The following is a 21,168-nucleotide window of genomic DNA, read 5'->3' as shown; positions in this document are numbered from 1 at the left end:
TCAAATGCTGTTTACTTAAGTACTGCATATCCTTGTTCTACATTATACAGATCCTTTATTTTTCTCTTTCTCCTGTATAATGTAAGCTTGGGTTAGTTAGCTACTAAGTTGGAAAAGTGAGGAAAAAATAAAATTACTGTCAAATACGTAACTTTATTATATGCAGAATCCCTGCAAGACTTAAATTAAGCTGTAGCATTTATCCATGCTCTAATAAATGAAAAGATAATTTAAATTCCTGAAGCTTTGTTCTTCTTATGGATAAAGTATAACAGATTGTAAAAATAAATTGAATTATATTTAAAATATGTACAACTTAAAAACCATACTTACTTTCCAAACCTCAACACGCCTGAAACATAAGTCTGCCAGTGAGCACAATAAAACATGAACATTCCAATAAAAGAGCAGAAAAACAACCAGTCAGGATGAGTTCCTAAGCGCACAGCAACCGAAGCTCCAACCGCCATAAATACTGAAAGAAACAAGGTTTAAGAACCGTTAAGAATTAAAAGTAATTACTGAAATAATTGCCATGTTTAGAAATACAGTTTAAGGGTATGTAACCTTGGCATCACAATAAGGTACACCAAACAAAATTAATTTTTGAACATACTGTCAAAATACACTGAAAATTTGCCCCCAAATGTATGCCTATCCAAAAAGTTGACCAAACAGCTCAGTTCTTGTTAGTTTTTAAGTTATTACTTTAAAAAAATCAGAAAAACCTTCACTAATTCACTACTTTACCTGTGGAAAGAGAGTCACAACCGTGGTCAAAAAGTTCCCCTAAAGGAGAGCATGAATTTGTTCTTCTGGCTTGTTTCCCATCAATAGCATCCAGTGACTGGTAGATAAAGAGTCCCAGTGCACATAAAAGGTATGTCCAGTATGGTGCCTAAAGATAAATGTGAATAATAAATATTGGTAAGTGACAACAAGTTAGCTTCTGTTTGAAAATGGCTCAACCTAAACCAATTGACACATTTTCTTGTGTTCTCACCTTATATCACCTCAGGGTGTTATAAAAACCATTCATAAGCCTCCTTTTACAGGTGAGAACCAAACTGAGAAATCAGATGAACTGTTCTAGGTCATCTGGGAAGAGGGACACACAAGTCCATAGACTGAGAAATATAAGGTTAAATGAGCAAGGATGAGGACCTTGATCTGGGTTCCTAATCCATAGCTCTTTTTTTCCTACTATGAAAAATTATATTGTTTTCATTTTGATAACCAAAGGAGAGAAAAGTTACATCTCAAATCTATGTAAAATTGGAAACTGAAGTTATTATAATTTCTGGAATGACATAAAAGGTCACCTTTTTAATCATCTATTTTCCATCAAATACTCTCCCCCTAAATGACAGACTTATAAAAATGCATCATCTACCTGAGAAGTATTCCATTTCTCCCTTCTATGCCCAGAACCTTTTTCTACTAAAACAACTGGAGCCAAGGTCCATGTTAAAAGCTTAATTCTGACCTCTGGTCTGGGAGACTAGCTGCAGGCAAGTTGAAAGGTCAAGGCATTAATGGAAATCCATACTGGAAATTCGCTGACTCTAGGACACCAGAATTGGGGGTGGATTCTGTCCCTCATTTGGAAAAAAAAAAGGAAGACTTGTTCACTAGTTTAAGACTACTTCATTAGAATACTAGAAGAACTAAAGGTTTAGAGTTTGAACAGGTAAGAGTGCAGGGGAATTTAGACAAGGAAAAGAGAGAGGAGGTCTCTGCAGAAACAAAGGTTGAGGCCTAGAAAATGAAAGGCTTACTCATGAGTCAATGACCAGATACCTGTTTTGGGACCAGAAGATCCATAGGTAATTACAAGAGATCAGACTGGAAAGGTAGTAACATTATCTAAAACAGTAAAACAAAGGATATTTTTTTAGCAGTATTTTATCTGATACAGCAATTCACAGAGACAGGGCACTTATTTAGATGAAATAAGTCAGGAGGGATGACAAAGTCCCATCCAGATGAGTGGCCAGATGGTCCAGGAGTCAGACCCGGGTCTTCTGACCAGCCCCAGGATATGGGATTCATCAGGCTGCAGGCTGCGCAGACATGAATTCTTATTTCACTAACTACCTTTTTCTTCAAACTTGCTAAGAAGCACTTTCCTACTCACACAATCCAATTTCAAGTACAGTGAGCCCTAGGAAATGGCTGTGAGCCATTCTTTTAAACCCAGAAAGGCATGCTAGTTCTCAGTACCTGGTTCACTCCTTTCCAGTCTTCCCAAGGCCACAGGGACCTAACCTACCTTCTCTCTTCCCTGCTGTCATCACCCCCACCCCCACCTGGAAGCTGTTAAATAGCCTGCAAATTGTCATCTTCTTTTTTAACCTGTTATCTCTGCAAAATCAGCTCCAGAGATGCACTGGCCAGGAACAGGATGACCCTTCCTTCCAGGAGTCCTCAAAACAGGTGTAATTACAGAAGAGACTCCAGGTTGAAGGAGGGTCTACAAGAGCCATCCCAACTCATCTCAGGTTTTCATGTGAACTTACTTTCAAAGATTTTAAACATAAGCATAGAAAAGTCAGTCTTAGATTATGCATTATAAAGTCATAAACACCTTTGATATCACGTAAGTACTATAGAAGGAGCCTATTCCCAAAAGTAGAACTTCTCCAGGTAATATTAAACTCCTAACGTGCAAAGTTTTAAATTCGGCTATTTTCATAATATCTACTGTATCTTTTAGGATCAGAATTTAACAGTATGTCATAGGAATCTTTACAGGTCAACCATAAAGACCTACATTAGTCTTTTAAATGATGACAGGTATTCAATGATGTGGCTATATCACAAATTAAGTAATTACTTCACTAATGATGAATCTTGCATTATTTAAAAATTATGTAAGATTATTCTAGAAAACAAAATAATTACTCAGAATCAATCATAACCTTTAATCATTTAAATTAAAACAGTAATAAATTTAAATTGCTTTTCAGTTATACCACTAAAAAATAGCTGTATGAAAGTAAATGGGAAATTTTACTTTTTTGGTTACTTGAATTATAGGATGCCATTATTCATTTCCTAATTAGAGAAACCAGTGTTCTGGACCAGATCATATGGCAACTGTTCTTGTTAAAAATAGCTCTGGATCAGAGAGAACACTCACATATAAACCAATTATTTATCCTCTTTCTTTACATGCATCTGAATGAGCATACATGCCTCAGGAAAAGGAAGCAAAGACTTATTAGAAAGTGATCAGTGAGCACATCTCTGCTCACTGGACAAATGTCACTTTACAAGCTTGGACCTTAAAATACTTGATTTTCTGGAACACATCCTTAGGTCTTTTGTAAATGAAAATGCTAGACTAGATAGTCTCCAAGGTCCCATCTTTCACATTAGAATACAATCCTCTAAAGGATATGAGGCATGTTTTCTGTTTTTAAAATCACCTGTACATACCACAGGAGCTAAATAACTACATGATCTAATTGTTCCTCATCAGGTAAAATGGTTTCCAAAGGGAAGAATTCATGCCCTGTGCTGTTCTTGCAGGCCGGTGAGAAGTGTGGAGTCTGGACACCACCTCACCCAGATCCTTGCTTTCATCGCTGGCTGAATGAATTGGATGAGTTACTTAACCTCTTAGTACCTCAGTCTCCCTTTATGAAAAATGAAAATAAACACTGCTCCTGTCTCAGTGTGAGAATCAAACAAAGAATTACATGGAAAGTGTTGAGAAAAGTGCCCGGCATATGGAAGGAGATCAGCAAATTTTACTTACTGTTATTATTACTGATACTACATAAGTTAACAATTTTAGGTGATTCATGGGTCAACTTTTCATTCTATTATTTATGGCTTTATATTAATATATTTTGGAAATATTTTAACGTATTTAAAAAATAGCTAGCATAGTTGTCAAATCTATGACGTTATAGATATTAAGGATTAGAATGAGACCATGTCTTTAAAAGTGATTTAAACTTGATAAATCTTTAAAAGTCCATGTCTTTAAAAGTGATTTAAACTTGATAAATCTTTAAAAGTCCATGTCTTTAAAAGTATATGTAGGTAATACACAAAAGTAAAAAATCTTCCCAATTTAAAATCTAGGAAATACTGGAACTATATAATGCCTATTTCTATAAATTTTTATACTTGGAAAAAATGATCTCTTTGCTTTAAATGGCCTTGGGTGTGAGTTGACACATATGCAGGTATGTATCAAAGGTATTATATAATCAGTAATAATCAGGTCAGCTGCTCATAGGGAGGTTTCAATTATCCAAAGAGCAACTGACCTCCCTCTCCATAAAAACAGAAAGTGCATTTATAAGAGGTAGGAAGAAAGAAAATTAGAAGACAAATCATGCATATGTGGAAGAGTGCTAGTGTGGTGTTAAAAAGTGGACTTTTAAAAGGAAATTCATGTTTCTAACAGACTACTGGTCTGACACTGTTCTAACCCAGTGATGGGATTAAGAGGTTGTTTACTGTGTGCTTGTGGCTGGTGGAGCACTTCCCTGTTTACAGAGGGAGGGCTCCCACCGGAGGCCTCCAAGGCTCCAGAAGCAGCTGGGGGTCAGCAAGGGTAAGATCATTCTCAGTCGCCAATCAGAAAGGACCTTAGGGGCTTACTGTCTTCAACCCAGACCTTCAGGCCTCAGTTCTGGTTGGGGGCCAGCGTTTGATGAGAATACACCCATTTTTGGGGAACAAAGCAGGTAACAAGCTCGGGGAAGGAAAGCCAGCAGCTTTTACACAAATGCAGTTCAACCAACACTTTGGGACCAAAGGGTTCTCTCATGACATTAGAAATTTGTACTTTGAAAGGTAGTTTTCATTCTTTTGGGGAATCGTCCTTTTTTTCCCCTCCTTTTTTTTTTTTTTTAAACCTTCACCAGTACTTACTAGAGTTCTTGTTGAAAATGCGAGCCTCTCACTGTGCTCAGGGGCACAAGGAGGAGGAGTATGAAGAGAATCCCTGGGGTCAGATCTGTCAACATCAATGTACTGGGTGCTCTAACATCTGCTCTGTTCTTTACCTTTGCAAAACCCAAGTGGTCAGAGCCTTTCTGCCCAGGTCAAAAGTCGAAAAGAGGAATAGCTTATATACCTTGGGAATCAAGTATAGGAAAGATTTGATTAAGAATCAAAGGGACAAACGCCAAGGCAATTACCTGCAGAAGCTCCTTCTAGGCATCCAGGCTTCAGAAGCTGAGGCTGCATGTACTCCCAGGGTCAGGCTCATGCATGTGCCTCCTTAAATCCTGAGGCCTGAATGCTTGCTTGCCTGCACTAGCTGGGCTAGTCCCTGTCCAGCTTCTAGAATTTTCAACTCTTGAAAGGAGTTGGGAGTTTGTATTTTGTTTCAGTAAGAGAGGCCACTCCCTTACAAGAGTCCTGCCTTAATAAACGATGCCTGATTTTATTGAGCTGGTTAAAATTAAGGAAAAAAAAGGGGGAGATAGGTAATAAAATGGAAATACTAGATTTCAAAGAAACCAAACTCAATAAAAAAAAAGTCTGAGTGGGAATCTAAAGATTATTTGCCTTTTCTTAATATTCCCAGCAAATAACCCTATAGTTGCAAATGCAACTATAATTTTAATTATTTACATAGGGAATAAACCATTTCTTAAGGTCTTTCTGACTTCCTCAGAAAAACTGTTTGGTTCAACTTGTTATCATCATAAATAAAATAAATGCATTAATTCCCTTGACCTGACCTTATACTAGGCACCCATTTGCTATAACTCCTACTCTCTTTTTTTAAGTTTGTTTAATTTTTATTTATTTATTTATTTAGAGGGCATGCCCGCATGGGGGAGGAGCAGGTGGGAGACAGAGAGTCCTGAGCAGGCTCTGCACAGCCAGTGCAGAGCCTAATGCAGGGCTTGAACCCACGAACCATGAGATCATGTCCTGAGCCGAAATCAAGAGTCACTGGGACACCCAGGTGCCCCTATAAAGTCTCTTAACAAAGACACTGATGTGTTTCTGACATTTACTCAAGTAAGCTTAAAAGAGAATGGAGCCACACTTTATACCAGTCAAAAACAAATGTATGGGTATTTTGTGGTAAAGAATGTTATTAGGCTGGAGCCTAAAGAACTAGATTCAAATCACTGAGTTTTCTTACATCTAAATGTTGGAAAGGCATCAAATAAGCTCTAAAGTCCTTTATCTGTAGAAGTCTGTGATTCTATTTTAGGATTAGGTAGCAAGGAATGGGAGCCAAGGACTCCATACAGAGTAAAATTCTGATAGAAATGCTTCATTGAGGTGAGGAGGGGGCAATTTAATTTCTGCTTTCTCTAGTAGCCCTGACTCTTGCTTACTGTTGTTAAAATTCCCAGGCCAAACAACTGATAAGTATTTCATCCAAAACCAGCTTAAACTGAGTAAGGGTAGAAAAACATCATCTCCCAAGATGGCATTTCATTCATGCAGTCAATAATTTAACAAATATTTACTATGCCTCTGTTTTTTGCAAGGTGCTGTGAAGTGCAGAATGTACAAATGGGCAATCGCTGTCTGAACTTAAAAGTTGGTAGGTTGTCCTGTGCAGTAAGGACACACATAAAAAAAAAAATTGGAGAAGTTTTTCCAATTTGAGAAATTGGAAAACCTTCTGGCCTCGAATCCTGGTCTCCATTTAAAGCTACCTACACATGGGGCGGCCTGGATGGCTCAGTAAGTGTCTAACTTTGGCTCAGGTCATGATCTCGTGGTTCATGGGTTAGAGCCCTGCATGGGGCTCTGTGCTGACAGCTCAGAGCCTGGAGCCTGTTTCAGATTCTGTCTCTGTCTCAGTCTCTCTCTCTGCCTCAACCCTGCCTGCACTCTGTCTCTCAAAAATGAATAAACATTAAAAACAATTTTTTAAAGCTACCCTGCATGGAAGAGGTTAATTTCCCTTCAGCTTCCTAATCTATAAAATGGAGATAGTAATAGTACTATTTCATAAAGTTGATGAGAGGATTAAATGAGACAACAGGCTACCAGCACTATGCCTGGTACATAGTCAATACCCAGTAAATGTTAGTTGTTACTGTGGTTTTTATTGGAGTTTAGAGGATTAAGTGTTTGATTTGATTCCAGAGAAGGAAGAAAAATTTCATAACAAAGTCAAGTTAGAACTGGGCATTGACAGATGGAAACAGGACAGAGGAAGGAAGAGGAGGGAGAAAAGAGAAGGACAAAAAGAAGAGAAATCCTTGGTGTAGCAAGTAATTCAATTTGGCTGGAGTGGAAAGTTCCTTAACAGACATGGTGGCTCCAATCCCAATCAAAATAGCACCAGCATTCTTCACAGAGCTATAGAACAAACAATCCTAAAGTTTGTAAACTTGGCTATCCCAAATAGCCAAAGTAATGTTGAAAAAGAAAACCATATTTATACAATGGAATCCTACATGGCAATGAGAAAGAATGAAATCTGGCCATGTGTAGCAATATGGATGGACCTTGAGGGTGTTATGCTGAGCGAAATAAGTCAGGCAGAGAAGGACAAATACCATATATTTGCATGTATAGGTGGATTAGGAGGAACTTAACAGAGGATCATGGGGGAGAAGAAGGGCAAATATAGTTGGAGAGAGGGAGGGAGGCAAACCATGAGAGACTCTTGAATGCTGAGAACAAACTGAGGGCTGATGGGGGTGGGGCAGAGGGGAAGGGGGGTGATGGGCATGGAGGACGGCACTTGTAGGGATGAGCCCTGGTTGTTATATGGAAACCAACTTGACAATAAACTATTAAAAAATAATAATAATAATAAATTAATTAGTAAAATAAATAATAAAAGACTTTAGGACCAATCTAAAAAAAAAAAAAAAAGAAAAGAAGAAGAAGAAGAAAAAGAAAACCAAAGCTAGAGGCATCACAATCTCAGACTTTAGCCTGTAATGCAGAGTTGTAATCATCAAAACATTATTGTATTGGCATAAAAACAGACACATATACCAATGGAATAGAACTGAAAACCCAGAAATGAACCCACAAATATATGACCAGCTAATCTTTGACAAAGCAGGAAAGAGTATCCAATGGAAAAAAAAAATAGTCTCTTTAGCAAATGGTGCTGGGAGAACTGGACAGCAACATGCATAAGAATGAACCTGGACCACTTTCTTATACCATAAACAAAAATAAATTCAAAATGGATTAAAGACCTAATGTGAGACAGGAAACCATCAAAATCCTAGATGAGAAGACAGGCAGCAACCTCTTTGACCTTGGCTACAACAACTTCTTACTTGACATGTCTCCCAAGGCAAGGGAAATAAAAGCAAAAATGAACTATTTGGACTTCATCAAGATAAAATGCTCTGAATGGCAAAGGAAACAACAAAACTAAAAGGCAACTGACAGAATGGGAGAAGATATTTGCAAATGACATATCGGATAAAGGGTTAGTATAAAAAATCTATAAAGAACTTACGAAACTCAATACCCAAAAAACAAATTATCTGGTGAAGAAATGGGCAGAAGACATGAATAGACACTTTTCCAACAAAGACATCCAGTTGGCAAACAGACATGAAAAGATGCTCAACATCACACATCATCAGAGAAATACAAATCAAAACCATATTAAGATACCACCTCACACCCATCAGAGTGACTAAAATTAACAACTCAGGAAACAAAAGATGTTGGTGAGGATGTGGAGAAAGAGAAACTCTCTTCCACTGTTGGTGGGAATGCAAACTGGTGCGGCCACTCTGGAAAACAGTGTGGAGGTTCCTCAAAAAATTAAAAATACAATTACCCTACAACCCAGCAATTGCACTACTAGGAATTTATCCAAAGGATACAGAAATGTTGATTTGCAGGGGCACATGCACCCCAATGTTTATAGCAACACTACAACAATAACCAAATTATGGAAATAGCCCAATATCCATCAACTGATGAATGGATTAAGATGTGGTATATATACACAATAGAATACTATCGGCAATGAAAAAAGAATGAAATCTTGTCATTCGCAACAATGTGGATGGAACCTGAGGGTATTATGCTAAGTGAAATAAGTCAGTCAGAGAAAGATAGGTATCATGTGATTTTACTCATATGTGGAATGTGAAAAGCTTAACAGATGATCATAGGAGAAGAGTAGAGAAAAATAAGATAAAAACAGAGAGGGAGGCAAACCATAAGAGACTCTTAAATACAAAGAACAATCTGAGGCTTTATGGGTGTGGGTAGGGAGGGGTGGGAAAAAATGGGTGATAGGCATTAAGGAGGGCACTTGCTATGATGAGCACTGGTTGTTATATGTAAGTGATAAATCACTGTAATCCATTCCTGAAGCCAGGACTACACTGTATGTTAGCTAACTTAAGAATAAATTTAATACAAATCAAAACCACACTGAGATACCACCTCACGCCAGTCAGAGTGGCTAAAATGAGCAAAATCAGAGAACTCTAGATGCTGGCGAGGATGTGGAGAAACGGGCACCCTCCTACACTGTTGGTGGGAATGTAAACTGGTGCAGCCCCTCTGGAAAACAGTGTGGAGGTTCCTCAGGAAACTAACAATAGAACTCCCCTAGGACCCAGCAATAGCACTGCTAGGAATTTACCCAAGGGATACAGAAATGCTGATGCATAGGAGCCCATGTACCCCAATGTTCATAGCAGCACTCTCCACAATAGCTAAAACATGGAAAGAGCCTAAGTGTCCATCAACAGATGAATGGATCCAGGAGATGTGGTTTATCTATACCATGGAATACTACACGGCAATGAGAAACAATGAAATCTGGCCATGTGTAGCAACATGGATGGACCTTGAGGGTGTTATGCTGAGCGAAATAAGTCAGGCAGAGAAGGACAAATATCATATGTTTGCACGTATAGGAGGATTAGGAGGAACTTGACGGAGGAACAAGGGGGAGAAGAAGGGGGGAAATGGTGGGGGAAAGGGAGAGAGGCAAACCATGAGAGACTCTTGAATGCTGACAAAAACTGAGGACTGATGGATGTGGGGGGGAGGGGGGATGGGCATGGAGGAGGGCACTTGTGGGGATGAGCACTGAGTGTTATGTGGAAACTAATTTGACAATAAACTATTTGTAAAAAAAAAAAAAAGAATAAATTTAAAAAAGAAAAGCAGCTATACAAAGCAATAAAATAGATTAAAAAATAAACAGAAACAGTGGCATGATATGCAGTTCAGAACACCACTGTAGGACTTAATATAAATACTTAATTTTTTTCTATTAATTTCCCTTCATCCCCATTTATGTCCTAGAAATTAACACAGTAGTTAAAAAATTAGACCAAGTGTTATTATTAATACAGATAATGTAGTCAGCATTATGTCTATGTAATCCTGTATGGGTAGGATTACATTCTATACGGGTACATAAACCAAAGTATCTAAATGCAAAAACTGTATATATTTTTCCTGACCCCTTCTGGAAGCAATCTATCAAGTTTGAAAAAGCACTAACAATTCTTAAGTTTAAAAATTAGAAATTATATTCCATGCCAAGTAAGTCACTTAACCCTCTGGGCTTCAATCTTCTCTTAATAAAAATGTATATACTACTATTACTTCAGGATGGATGGATAGAAGAAATACTAAAATGGTGGTAAGGCTATTCTAGGAAGGGAAAAAACTTGCCAACCTCTTTGGGTGGACATAAAACACAAAGGCCACAATAGGTGTGAAAGCACTTTATACACCTGTTAAATCTTATATAAAAAAGGAATTTTTCTTTCAGACCACATAGAGAAAGTCAGGAGCTCTGAATCAGAAGGTGGTGGTATATGATAACATATATAATTATATATTATATATATAATTAAATATATATTATATATAGATAAATGGAAGTTTTGGGGTTAGATGCATTTAGATCTGAATCTGAATACATACATTATATATTATATAATATAAATAAATATATAATATATAAATATATGTAAGCTTGGAGTCAGACTGACTTAGATCTGAATTCTGTCAGGTCCTCTCATTTACTAGTTCTGTGATCCGAAAACAACAGCCAGAATTACTGTGCTTCTTTCTTGCTATTGCTTGGATTTTACCAGATAGGCAATGTGAATGCCCCCTCACTGCTTCAGCCTCTTACAAGCATGTGCAGAATCTAATGACACACATTTCAGAAACTCTGGTCAGTTTCACCTATTAACCCTTACTCCTCCTTTTGGGGCCATTCTTATTTTTTCACTTTTTTTTAAGTGTCTGAGATTTCTCCCCACCATCACCATTTTTTTTAAGACAGTTGAGCCTAAAAATTAATTACTCATAATTTTACCTCTTCCATCAGGCCCTCTTGACACTCCTAAACATAATCTCTTGGACTTGTTTCTGTGTGCTGCTCTTTGTAAGTACTCAACAAATGGTTCTAAAGTTAATAATATTGACAAGTTCACAGTTCAATTGGCAAGTATCAGAAACATCCGAATGTAGTTAGCCAAATCTAGGCCCAATAAAAACTAAATTTTATGCTATATTTTCAGGACATTTTTAATAATAGTGGTATTTTTAATGTATTGAGTAATATTTTTAATTTGTTGGACAAATTACCTTTTTCTATGTTTATCTGCAGGTAAATGTATTATTTAGTCCTCACTGCATCCTTGTGAAATTGGTTTGGCAAGTATGATTTTCAATCTCACATTTGGGAAAACTGATCAGCGGTTATGTCTGTGGTGTGGTAAGCCCCATGAGAACTCAAGCCTTCCACTTCTAAATCCAGTGCACCAACTCTGGGAAATTCTGGAAACAGACTGCAAAAATGAAAAACTAAAGAAACTTACTTTTGGCAAACAATAGAGAAATGAATAACAATGGAAACATCTGCCAAGATCTCATATGTAATAAAATTAACCATCAATTGGCAAGATATGTTTACATTGTAGGCTCCATTAAATATTTTTTTAATGGATGCATAGTATAGAAGGCATAAAATATTTCCCTTGTATTCTTGCTATCCAATCTCAACCTGAATTAATTCCCCACAGAACCTGTACTCAAATAGAATTACAAAAGGGATTTCACTATTTGGAGAGCAAAGACAAAAAAACAGTGTCACAGAATGTGCAATGTGATATTTATCTCATGTACTCTGTGGGAGTGAACCCCCTTTGCCTTCTACCAGTCACACTGAGCCCCAGAGGGGCTTCTGATTCACACTTGTTCAAAGCTCACGTTATTTACTCTCTTTTAAATTTACACTTCTTATTTCAGATATATGTCATTGCTAATAAAATCTGTTGTCTTTTGTGACCCCTGGGTCGTGATAATAAGGATTATCGCCCTGCTAATAATACCTTCGTTTGTTTTGCATGTCAATGAGGCAAAGAGGAAGTTACCTCTTGGAAGTAACTTATCTTTGATCAGTGCTACCAGTAATTTCAGGATCACTAGCAAAACCGTGAGAAAGAGACGATTATAAAAGTATCCAAAGGGTAACTTCGGCTTGGCCAACCCGACCGCAAGCCCTGGTGCCAGGCTGGACGGAGCCTGGGAGCGTTCAGTCCCCAGTGTGCATAGTAACCGACAGCTTGTCCATCCCACGGCTCGGCGCGTGATGGGGTGGAGGCAGGGCAGGCAGGCCCCAGGCTCGCAGTAGCCCGGGGGAGGCTGAAGTGCAAACTGGTTGAGACGGTGACCTTGACAACCCCGCCACCGCCCCAGGAGGCTCGGCGTGGACGCGGGGTTAGGGTAGCGGCGCGACCGCCTCCAAGCGGCCCCGGGAGTCTTCCGGGCGGACGCGGCGCGGGGCAGTGGCGGTATCCCACCCCCACCCCCACTCCCACCCACGAGGCTGAGCCTCGCGGGGGTCTCCCGGCTCTCCGGGCACCTCCAGCTGAGGGACTGCAGCGCATCTCGGGAGGAGCTCGGGCGGGGGACCGGGAGTCCCAGGAGAGCAGTTGGGGGGTCTCTCCTCCGCGGCCCAGCGGGCCGCGGGCGGGAGGTGGGCCCTACCTCCTCGGTGGCCGTGGGGCAGTAGGAGATAAGCACGAGCGTGGTGAGCAGGTTGATGGCCAGGCCCAGGAGGGTGATGGAGTTGGGGGCCATCCACAGCGGGATCCATTGGAGCAGCCAGGTCCAGTAGAGCTGCAGCGGCGGCTCGAGCAGCGAGACGCCCGCCGCGCTGTAGCGGTGCTCCTCCAGCCGCCGCAGCTGCGCCGCGCTCAGCGGCTCCGTCAGCGCCCTCAGCCAACGCTGCGCCGGCCTGGCCCCGGCGCCCGCCGCCATGGCCGCCTGCGGGCCCCGCCGCTTGGAGGGAGCGCGGCCGGTGCCCGGCGCCAGGGCGGGGAGAGGTGGAGGGAGGGGCTCGCGGATCGGGACCTGCGCCGGCCGGGTGGGACTCTCCGGTCGGGCCCGCTGGACCGAGGTCGAGGTCAGGCCGGGCCGCCCCAGGTCCCGGGGCCCCCGCCCCCAGAGCGGCCCGGCCGCTAGTGCGACCGCGGGGGTGGGGTGAGGGCGGGGCCTCCGGAGAGGGGACCCGGGGGAGGGGCTGGGGAGAGTCCGGCGAGGGGTCCGGGAGGGTTGGACCGGCTCTCGCTGGCCGCCAGGTCGCCACTCGGGTCCCGCCGACAGTAACTTTCTGGTTGACGTGCAAGGGCCCTGACTTCCCCAAGGGGCTGATGTACCTGCCTCTAAGGTTCGATTCTTCTCCAGGAATATCTGGTAGGGCTTCCATGAGGAAAGGCTCCTTGCTGGCTGGGCAGTTAAAGGCTGGTTTCTCTAACGTGTGATGTTGTGCACAACTCTTTTCTCCTGGTGTGGGTGTGCCCTGGCCTTTGACTAACCACTGAAGGACAACGCTGCGTGAGGAGTCTGCCGGGAGGGGAAGGTGGTTGGCTGTGTGAGAACATGATTTTGCACGTCTTGAGTCACCGGCCTGATGACCCTATCAGTCTGCTCAAAAAGGGGTCCTGCTTGATAAACACACAACAAAAACAATTTTTCCAACCCGGAGGACAGGGGCCCTGCCACTAATTACCTCTAGAGAACTCTCGCTAAGGGTTCAAAGTTCAGGGTCCAAAGACCAAGACGTTAAAAAGAAAAATCAGGACTTGAAAAGGCTTGCTAACAAGGGGACTGAATGGTTAAAAACCCAAATACCATTTTTTTCACAGCATCCAGTACCAGTAATTGGATATTTTTACACACAGCCTTCTCTGGTGATAGAGGACAGGAATTCAGTCAGTGTCCTCCTACTATGCAGTGGACTCAGCACACTTGCCACACAATGGTGGTTCACAAGCCCCTTATCTCACAATGCACCTCTTTAGGCAGGGGACATCCTGTGATAAACATTGCACAGCCTGAGATAAGCCTGCCATTTGCCTTTTTTTCCATTTTCTGGTTCTGATCTTCATGCAATTTTCTAAGGCATGGAACAAGCTCAGAAATTGCTTTCAAGATAGTGTGTTAAGCAACGTGTATCAGCAGATGCAGTCTGTCCCACAGGATTCACATTACACTTTGGACAGGAGTCAGCAAAAAGCCCACCACCGGTTCTAGTACAGCCCACAAGCTAAGTATGGTATTTAAATTTTTAAATGGCTGAAAAAGAATCAAAAGAATTTATTTTTTTATGTGAAATTATATGAAATTCTAACTTAAGTGTCACGAATAAGGCCATGTTTATGCCTCACATATTGTTTACACTATTTTCTCACTCAGCAGCAGAGTTCTGTGGTTGTGACAGACACCATACGAGCCTACAAACCCTGGCATATTTACCATCTCGCCCTTTACAAAAAAAAGTTTGGTGACCCCTGCCTTAGGTGTCTACAGATCAAACCATTCATTGAATACACACATCCTAATCTTTCATGTGAAAAAAAATTGCTGACAAATGTGGGAAAGGAATCAGAATGACAGAGATCCATTTTTAACTATGCTGATTTATGTACTCTAAACTTGGAGACATCTGTTTTTTAATTTATCAATGTCATGAAAAATCCAGGGAGAAATCCTTTTCCACATTAATAAACGTAACTATATTACAGATAATTTCTAGGGCACATCAAAACACCAAAGGAGAATGAAAAGAACAAGTCACAAGCCAGGAAAAGGTATTTCTCTCAAATAAAGTACACACTGACTACTACCCAGATTATATAAAGAATTCCTAAAATCAATAAGAGGCAGAAAAACAATCAACTGGGTTTATATTCAGATACCTGTAACAAAAATCTCCAAAATCTAGTGACATAAACAAAAAAAGTTTATTTCTTTCTCACATAAAAGTCTAGAATTATGGTGGCTTCAGGATCGTCTGGAACTTGGGCTCTTCTGTCTTTCTGCTCTAACATCTCTCTGACTTGTACCTTAAGGTCATCATTTGGTTCTAAATGGTCCCTGGAGCTCCAGCCATCCTATTTGCATTTCAAGTAGCAGGAAAGAGAAAGGGAGTGAAAAAAAAAAAAAAAAAAGTTGGATACCACTCAGCTGAGCCACCAAAGTAAGGTGTTTTCTAGAATTCTGAAACAACACTTCAACATACATCCCACTAGCCAGAACTTAATCGCATGGCCTGAGTGCAGGTGTTGTTAGCAAGGAGGAATAGGTGGGGACAACCATTGTGAAAAAGGTTTTGGGGGCACCTGGGTGGCTCAGTCGGTTAAGCCTCCGACTTCAGCTCAGGTCATGATCTCACAGTTTGTGGGTTCGAGCCCCACATCAGGCTCTGTGCTGATGGCTCAGCCTGTTTCAGATTCTGTGTCTCCCTCTCTCTCTGCCCCTTCCCCACTCATTCTCTGTCTCTCAAAACTGAATAAATGCTAAAAAAAAATTAAAAAAAAAAAAGGTTTTGGCATTATCTGGTAAAGTTGAATATGCACATGCTCAAACACCACAATTCTGATCCAGGAGTATAGCCTAGAGAAAATCTTGCACATGTGTCTTAGGAGACAGGTATAAGAATATTCATCTTTGTACAATAATCAACAACTGTAAATACCCTAAATGTCCACCAACACTGAATGGATAAGCTGAAGGATTTTCACATAATTTAATATCATATACTAAGTTTAAGATAGCACGAGAAAATTAATAAACCATAGCTACACTTATTAACATGGATGAATTGCACAACTATAGTGCTGAGAGAGGGGAGAAAAAAGCAGGTTACAGAAAAAAATCCACATAGTATGATTTATTTCATTCACACAAAGTTCAAAAACATGCATGACTTTGCATTTAGGAATATGTATGTATGTGACAAAGCTATGAGGAAAAGAAAAAACATATATATATATATATATATATATATATATATATATATATAAAATTCCAGAAATGGGATTGTAGAGGGGCACACAGATGGAGTCCAAAGTATTGGTAATGATATTAATTAGGCTACAAAACCCCATGGTCTGAGTATTTTTCTCTCACCTAATGTCAGGCAATTCTGGGCCGGTATGGCAACTCCAAAGTGTCAGGGACACAGATTTCTTTCATTTTGTTAGTCTAAGGATGTTGTCCGTTGTCCTTGTGGTCAAAAATGGCCAACCACAAGTTCCAACCAATTCAAATAGGAAAAAAGAGAAGATATAGCCTAAAATTATACATGTCACTTCTGCTCTTATCCTACTGGCCAGAACCTGGTCACATGGCTATGTGTAGCTGCAAGAAAGACTGGAAATGTAGCTTTTAGCTGGCTAACCATTTGCCCAGTTAAATAATTTCTTTTATTACTGAAAGGTTGGAAAATGGATATTTAAGAGCCATTTTGCTATCTCAGCCACAATTTTTAAACTAGGTAGTAGGAAAATCGTATTCATTTTATTTATGCTATATATGTATAATCATTTTCTTTTGCAAATATGGAATGTTACTTCATTACAAGGTAGTAAAAGTAATAAAAAATTAAAAGCACATTTTCTCTAACTCATACTCTTAAGCTGCTTTCCCCCTTGTTTTTTGGGCAAGTTTTTGGAAATTTCAAATGAATTCAAGATCTATTGGGGCACCTGAGTGGCTCAGTCAGTTAAAGCATCCAACTTCGGCTCAGATCATGATCTCATAGTTCTTGGGTTTGAGCCCCCTGTCAGGCTCTGTGCTGAATGCTTGCTCAGAGCCTGGAACCTGTTTCGGATTCTGTGTCTCCTTTTCTCTCTGCCCCTCCCCCATTCATGCTCTGTCTCACTCTGTCTCTCAAAAATCAATAAATGTAAACAAATTAAAAAATTTTTTAAAAAGACCTATTAGGGCCTACCTGTCTAATGCCAAAGAAAAGTAGATTAGAGGTATCCTATTAATTTACTTCTTGCATCATAGCTTCCTTTGATTATCATGGTTTACCACATAGTGATTGATGTTCACAATTTTTTCTTGAACTAACATGGTAGCTTACATTTATGAGCTCCAGTGAGGCACTGTTGTAAGCATCAGGAGTTATTTCATGTAATATTTAAAAAATCCTATGAAGTAGGTATGATTCTTGTCCCCATTTTGCAGATTTTTTCACTGGATCCCAGTAAGGTTCAAAAACTTGCTATGACTGCACAACTAGAAAAGTGGTAAAGCCAGGATTCAAGACCACATAGTTTGATTCCAGAGCCTATACTGCTAACCACTGCTAAATGCCACCTAGTAAATTATATATATAAATACTGGACTTAGATGGGTATTTTTGTCAATATTCAACCATCCAGTTTCTATATATCATGTAGATTTTATGCCATTCTAGATATTATGTAAAAAATAGTTTTATTTAAATACTGAAACTGGTGATGAATTCCCTTGTTCAGACACCTTTGGTAAAGTCCAGCCTCCCTAACTTGGCATATGAAGGCTGAATCTACTTTTCCAGTCTTACCTCCCAAATATCTTCTCTTCCCTCATTCCCGTTTCTATGTCTCATGTTCCAATTTCCATCAGCTGTTCCCAAACACAGCCAGCATTTTCTCATGTCCTGATTTTCTCCCTGGGCTTGGGGGGTACTTTCCATCCCTCATTACCCCTAAAACATCACCCATCAGTCAAGGCTCAGCTTAAATTCCATCTTCTATGAGATGACCTCGCACATTCTTTCAGTTTGATCTCTCCTGTTTCCACACAACCAGAGCCTTTGTACTTATATTCCACTGTCTTTGGTCACTTACTTTTATGTACCAATCTACCTCTTGCCCAGCTTATAGAGTACTAGGATCACATTCCTCACTGAGTGTGCTCCTCAATGCCTGGCACTCAGTAGACATCCATACTTTAAAAAAAACTTTTCAGTTTTAAATAATTATAGACTCATAAAGTTGCAAAAATAATACAGAGAGGTCTCTTGTACTCGTCACCTAGCCTTCCCCAATGGTAACATCTTAACATATTCACAGTACAATAGGTCTCAAAATTTTTACTTGATTGTTTAGCTAAACTGAATTTCTTTCTCAAAAGAGAAAGGATATCTTGGTTTTACTTCTGGTTCTCTTTATGTATGTAACTTTCACTTACATTTCAAAACTCCTCCCTCAGCATCCTCGCATCTCAGCCAACTTCCCACAAAATGTAACACAGTCTCATAGAGCCAGATCAGGTGCATCTGTTGTGATATAACGGCTTCAAAAAGCCACCAACTTTGATTGGTTTGGAAAAAGCCATGGATTCGCTAGGGGCACCTGGGTGGCTCAGTCCATTAAGCCTGAGACACTTGATTTCGGCTCAGGTCATGATCTTGCCATTAGTGGGTTCACGCCCCCTGTCAGGCTTTGCATTGTCATCTGGGAGCCTGCTCGGGATTCTCTCTCCCTCTCTCTCTGCCTCTCCCTGTCTCTCAGAAATAAATAAATAAACTTAAAAAAAAAAAAAAAAGAAATCACTGGCTAGATTTTTGGTGTAGCAGAATATTATCATTTAGGGAGTCAAGTTGTGTGTTTATAAGTTTGGACTCATAGAATGGAGTATCTGTAAAGATTAGTATGGTTCTTCAGTGTGAATACTTATCTTTTTTCATTTACTTGTATTGATCTAATTTATGTTTTTCTAGTTGTGTACTTTGAGACTTTAAAGTCCGTATTTTATAGAACTATGATACCTTACAAAATCCATGAGCAGACATGCAGTGTTTAATAATAGATTGGCAAAACCCTTTGCTCTCTTCTTTTACAAATGCTTGATTTCCTGAACGAAATCAGAAAACAGTATTTCACAATATAATCCCTGAGATGTCGTAAGTGTGCTTTTTATCTGAAATTGCGAAAGCAATTTAGGATGAAGGAAACTGATTTCCCTCGCAGACAGTTCTTAGCACTCTTTTTTTTTTTTTTTTTTTAATATCCTTTAACCGTTTTAACTTACCATCCTTTCCTGAGTTCACACCCTACTGCTTTAAGATTTTTTTCCACAATATGATTTGAGGAGCACTAGTGGGACCATCCTACCTCAAAAATTCCTTCTCCAGCAGTCGGGGGTGCTTGAAATCCCAAGTTATTCCTGTCTTTGGGCTTTTAGGAATGACAGGTTAGGTCATATGTCAGTGCTAAATTAGGTTGTTATCAAGAATACCTTAGGAGGGACACTTTTATCAGACTGACATTCCTTTGGGCAGGTAAGAGAGAATGGCCCCAAATAAATATCCATGTAAGGAGCTAGGGAGAAAGAGGGCTGGAGCCACACCTCTCCTGAAGGAACAGGTATAGGACTCAGAGAGTTTTCTTTCCTAACAAGCTCCCAGATGATGCCCATGCTGCTGGTCACAAGACCACATTTCAAGTGCAACATCCACTCTTAGAAGGTTTGGGTAGAGGCATTGCTCTGAAGAAGCCCTTTAAACCCCAGGTGGAAGGGGGCTAAGGCAGAACAAAGAGAGAAAGCACTCAGGGCAGTTAAGGGACAAGAAAGACCAGTTGGAAGGCCCCTGGGTGGCTCTGTTGGTTAAGCCTCCAACTGTGGCTCAGGTCATGATCTCACAGTTCGTGGGTTTGAGCCCCGCGTCGGGCTCTGTGCTGACAGTGAGCTCAGAGCTTGGAGCCTGTTTCAGATTCTGTGTCTCCCTCTCTCTCTCTGTTCCTCCCCTGCTCACGCTGTCTGTCTCTCTCTCTCTCTCAGAAATAAATAAAACATTAAAAAAAAAAAAAGAAAGAAAGACCAGTTGGGTTTACTTAATTTTGCTTAAAGCTGTTCTTTCCAGGACAAAGAAGAGTTAGACCGATGATAGATAGATAGATAGATAGATAGATAGATAGATAGATATAGATAGATAGATAATTTAAGACTTTGTATTTTATTTTATATTTCTGATTTTATATTATATATATACACGTGTGTTTAAAACTCATTACATGATATTATCACCAGTGGAACTGTGATCCACTTGTTGGTCTCTGGTGAAGGTGTCTGTTGTTGGTTGTTGATGGGGATTTTCTAAGATTACAGCAAGCTTCCCAGACTGGGACACATTTAGCTCCCTGACAGTGTGCCTGGAACAACATCCACTGGCAGATCTGGGAATAAAACATTGTTTTCTCTTAAAATAAACTCCTGTATCATGGAGAAAAATATAACATATGCATAAACGTCAATGGGGAAGCATACAAGGGGTTGTGGTGGCAGCCTCAGGCTATGCTCTCAGGTTCTGTCCAAGTTTTTCCTTTCTTTTGCAAAAAGGAATAGATAGGGAGGGCAGTGGTGGACAGGGTTAAGTAACCACCACTGAGATAATGCCTATAAAGCACAGAGGTAGGTGCCCTTTTTTTTAATGATTTTCTCATTGTCATTTCCTCTTACTTTAGTTCCTTGCCTTGTGAGGTTATTTCTGGCTTCATTTTTATCTCACTGCTGTTGACTTCCCTTCCCTTGGTACAAATCATAATGTGTTAGTCTGTTTTCCTTCGCCCAGCCCCTCTTACCCTGGTTTGATGATGATTCTTTGTCTTGGTCATCCCCAACCCCCCTCTTGCCATCTCCTGCTGATCTGTCCATCAGTCTTGCTTAACTTCCTCAGAGAGTGGAGTTAGTAATAGCACACTCTGGTTCAGAGTCCATGCTTGCTACTGTGAGGACTCAACAATCATGGAGAAACTTATCTCACCAAGGAAATCCTACTACTGCTAGCTAATGTTTATTGAGCCCTAACTAAGAACTATTAAGAAGTTCATAAAAGTAACTCCGTGCAGAGATGCTCCGCCTCTTCTTGGCAACCTCCTCTACCACCCAACCTGGCTCCAGCTCAGCGGTACCCACCCAGTG

The 21,168-nt window shown here is 40.2% G+C and overlaps 1 protein-coding gene across 4 annotated transcripts in view; it reads right to left on the bottom strand.

Moving 5' to 3' along the window:
- CHPT1 (choline phosphotransferase 1) overlaps positions 1–13,427 on the bottom strand; it is a 31,087-nt gene extending 17,660 nt beyond the window's left edge. For 3 of the 4 annotated variants that reach the window (XR_005531788.1, XR_005531789.1, XM_039252503.1), the window contains exons 1-3: positions 12,955–13,427; positions 751–898; positions 334–475 (exon numbers count right to left, since the gene is read on the bottom strand). Coding sequence is in view for 2 of the 4 variants with exons in the window: in XM_039252503.1 (XP_039108434.1) it covers positions 334–475; positions 751–898; positions 12,955–13,227 (563 nt within the window). In the remaining 2 variants the exon portion in view is untranslated. The remainder of the gene's footprint in view (positions 1–333; positions 476–750; positions 899–12,954) is intronic. The other variant, XM_039252501.1, reaches the window with a different exon arrangement.
- Positions 13,428–21,168: the final 7,741 nt, after the last annotated feature.

The sequence above is a fragment of the Hyaena hyaena genome, unplaced genomic scaffold, assembly GCF_003009895.1.
Source record: "Hyaena hyaena isolate Hyena2069 unplaced genomic scaffold, ASM300989v1 scaffold_417, whole genome shotgun sequence".
Taxonomy (NCBI): Eukaryota; Metazoa; Chordata; class Mammalia; order Carnivora; family Hyaenidae; genus Hyaena; species Hyaena hyaena.
The sequence above is the reverse complement of the archived record's forward strand: the minus strand, read 5'-3'. Positions and strand labels throughout refer to the sequence as shown.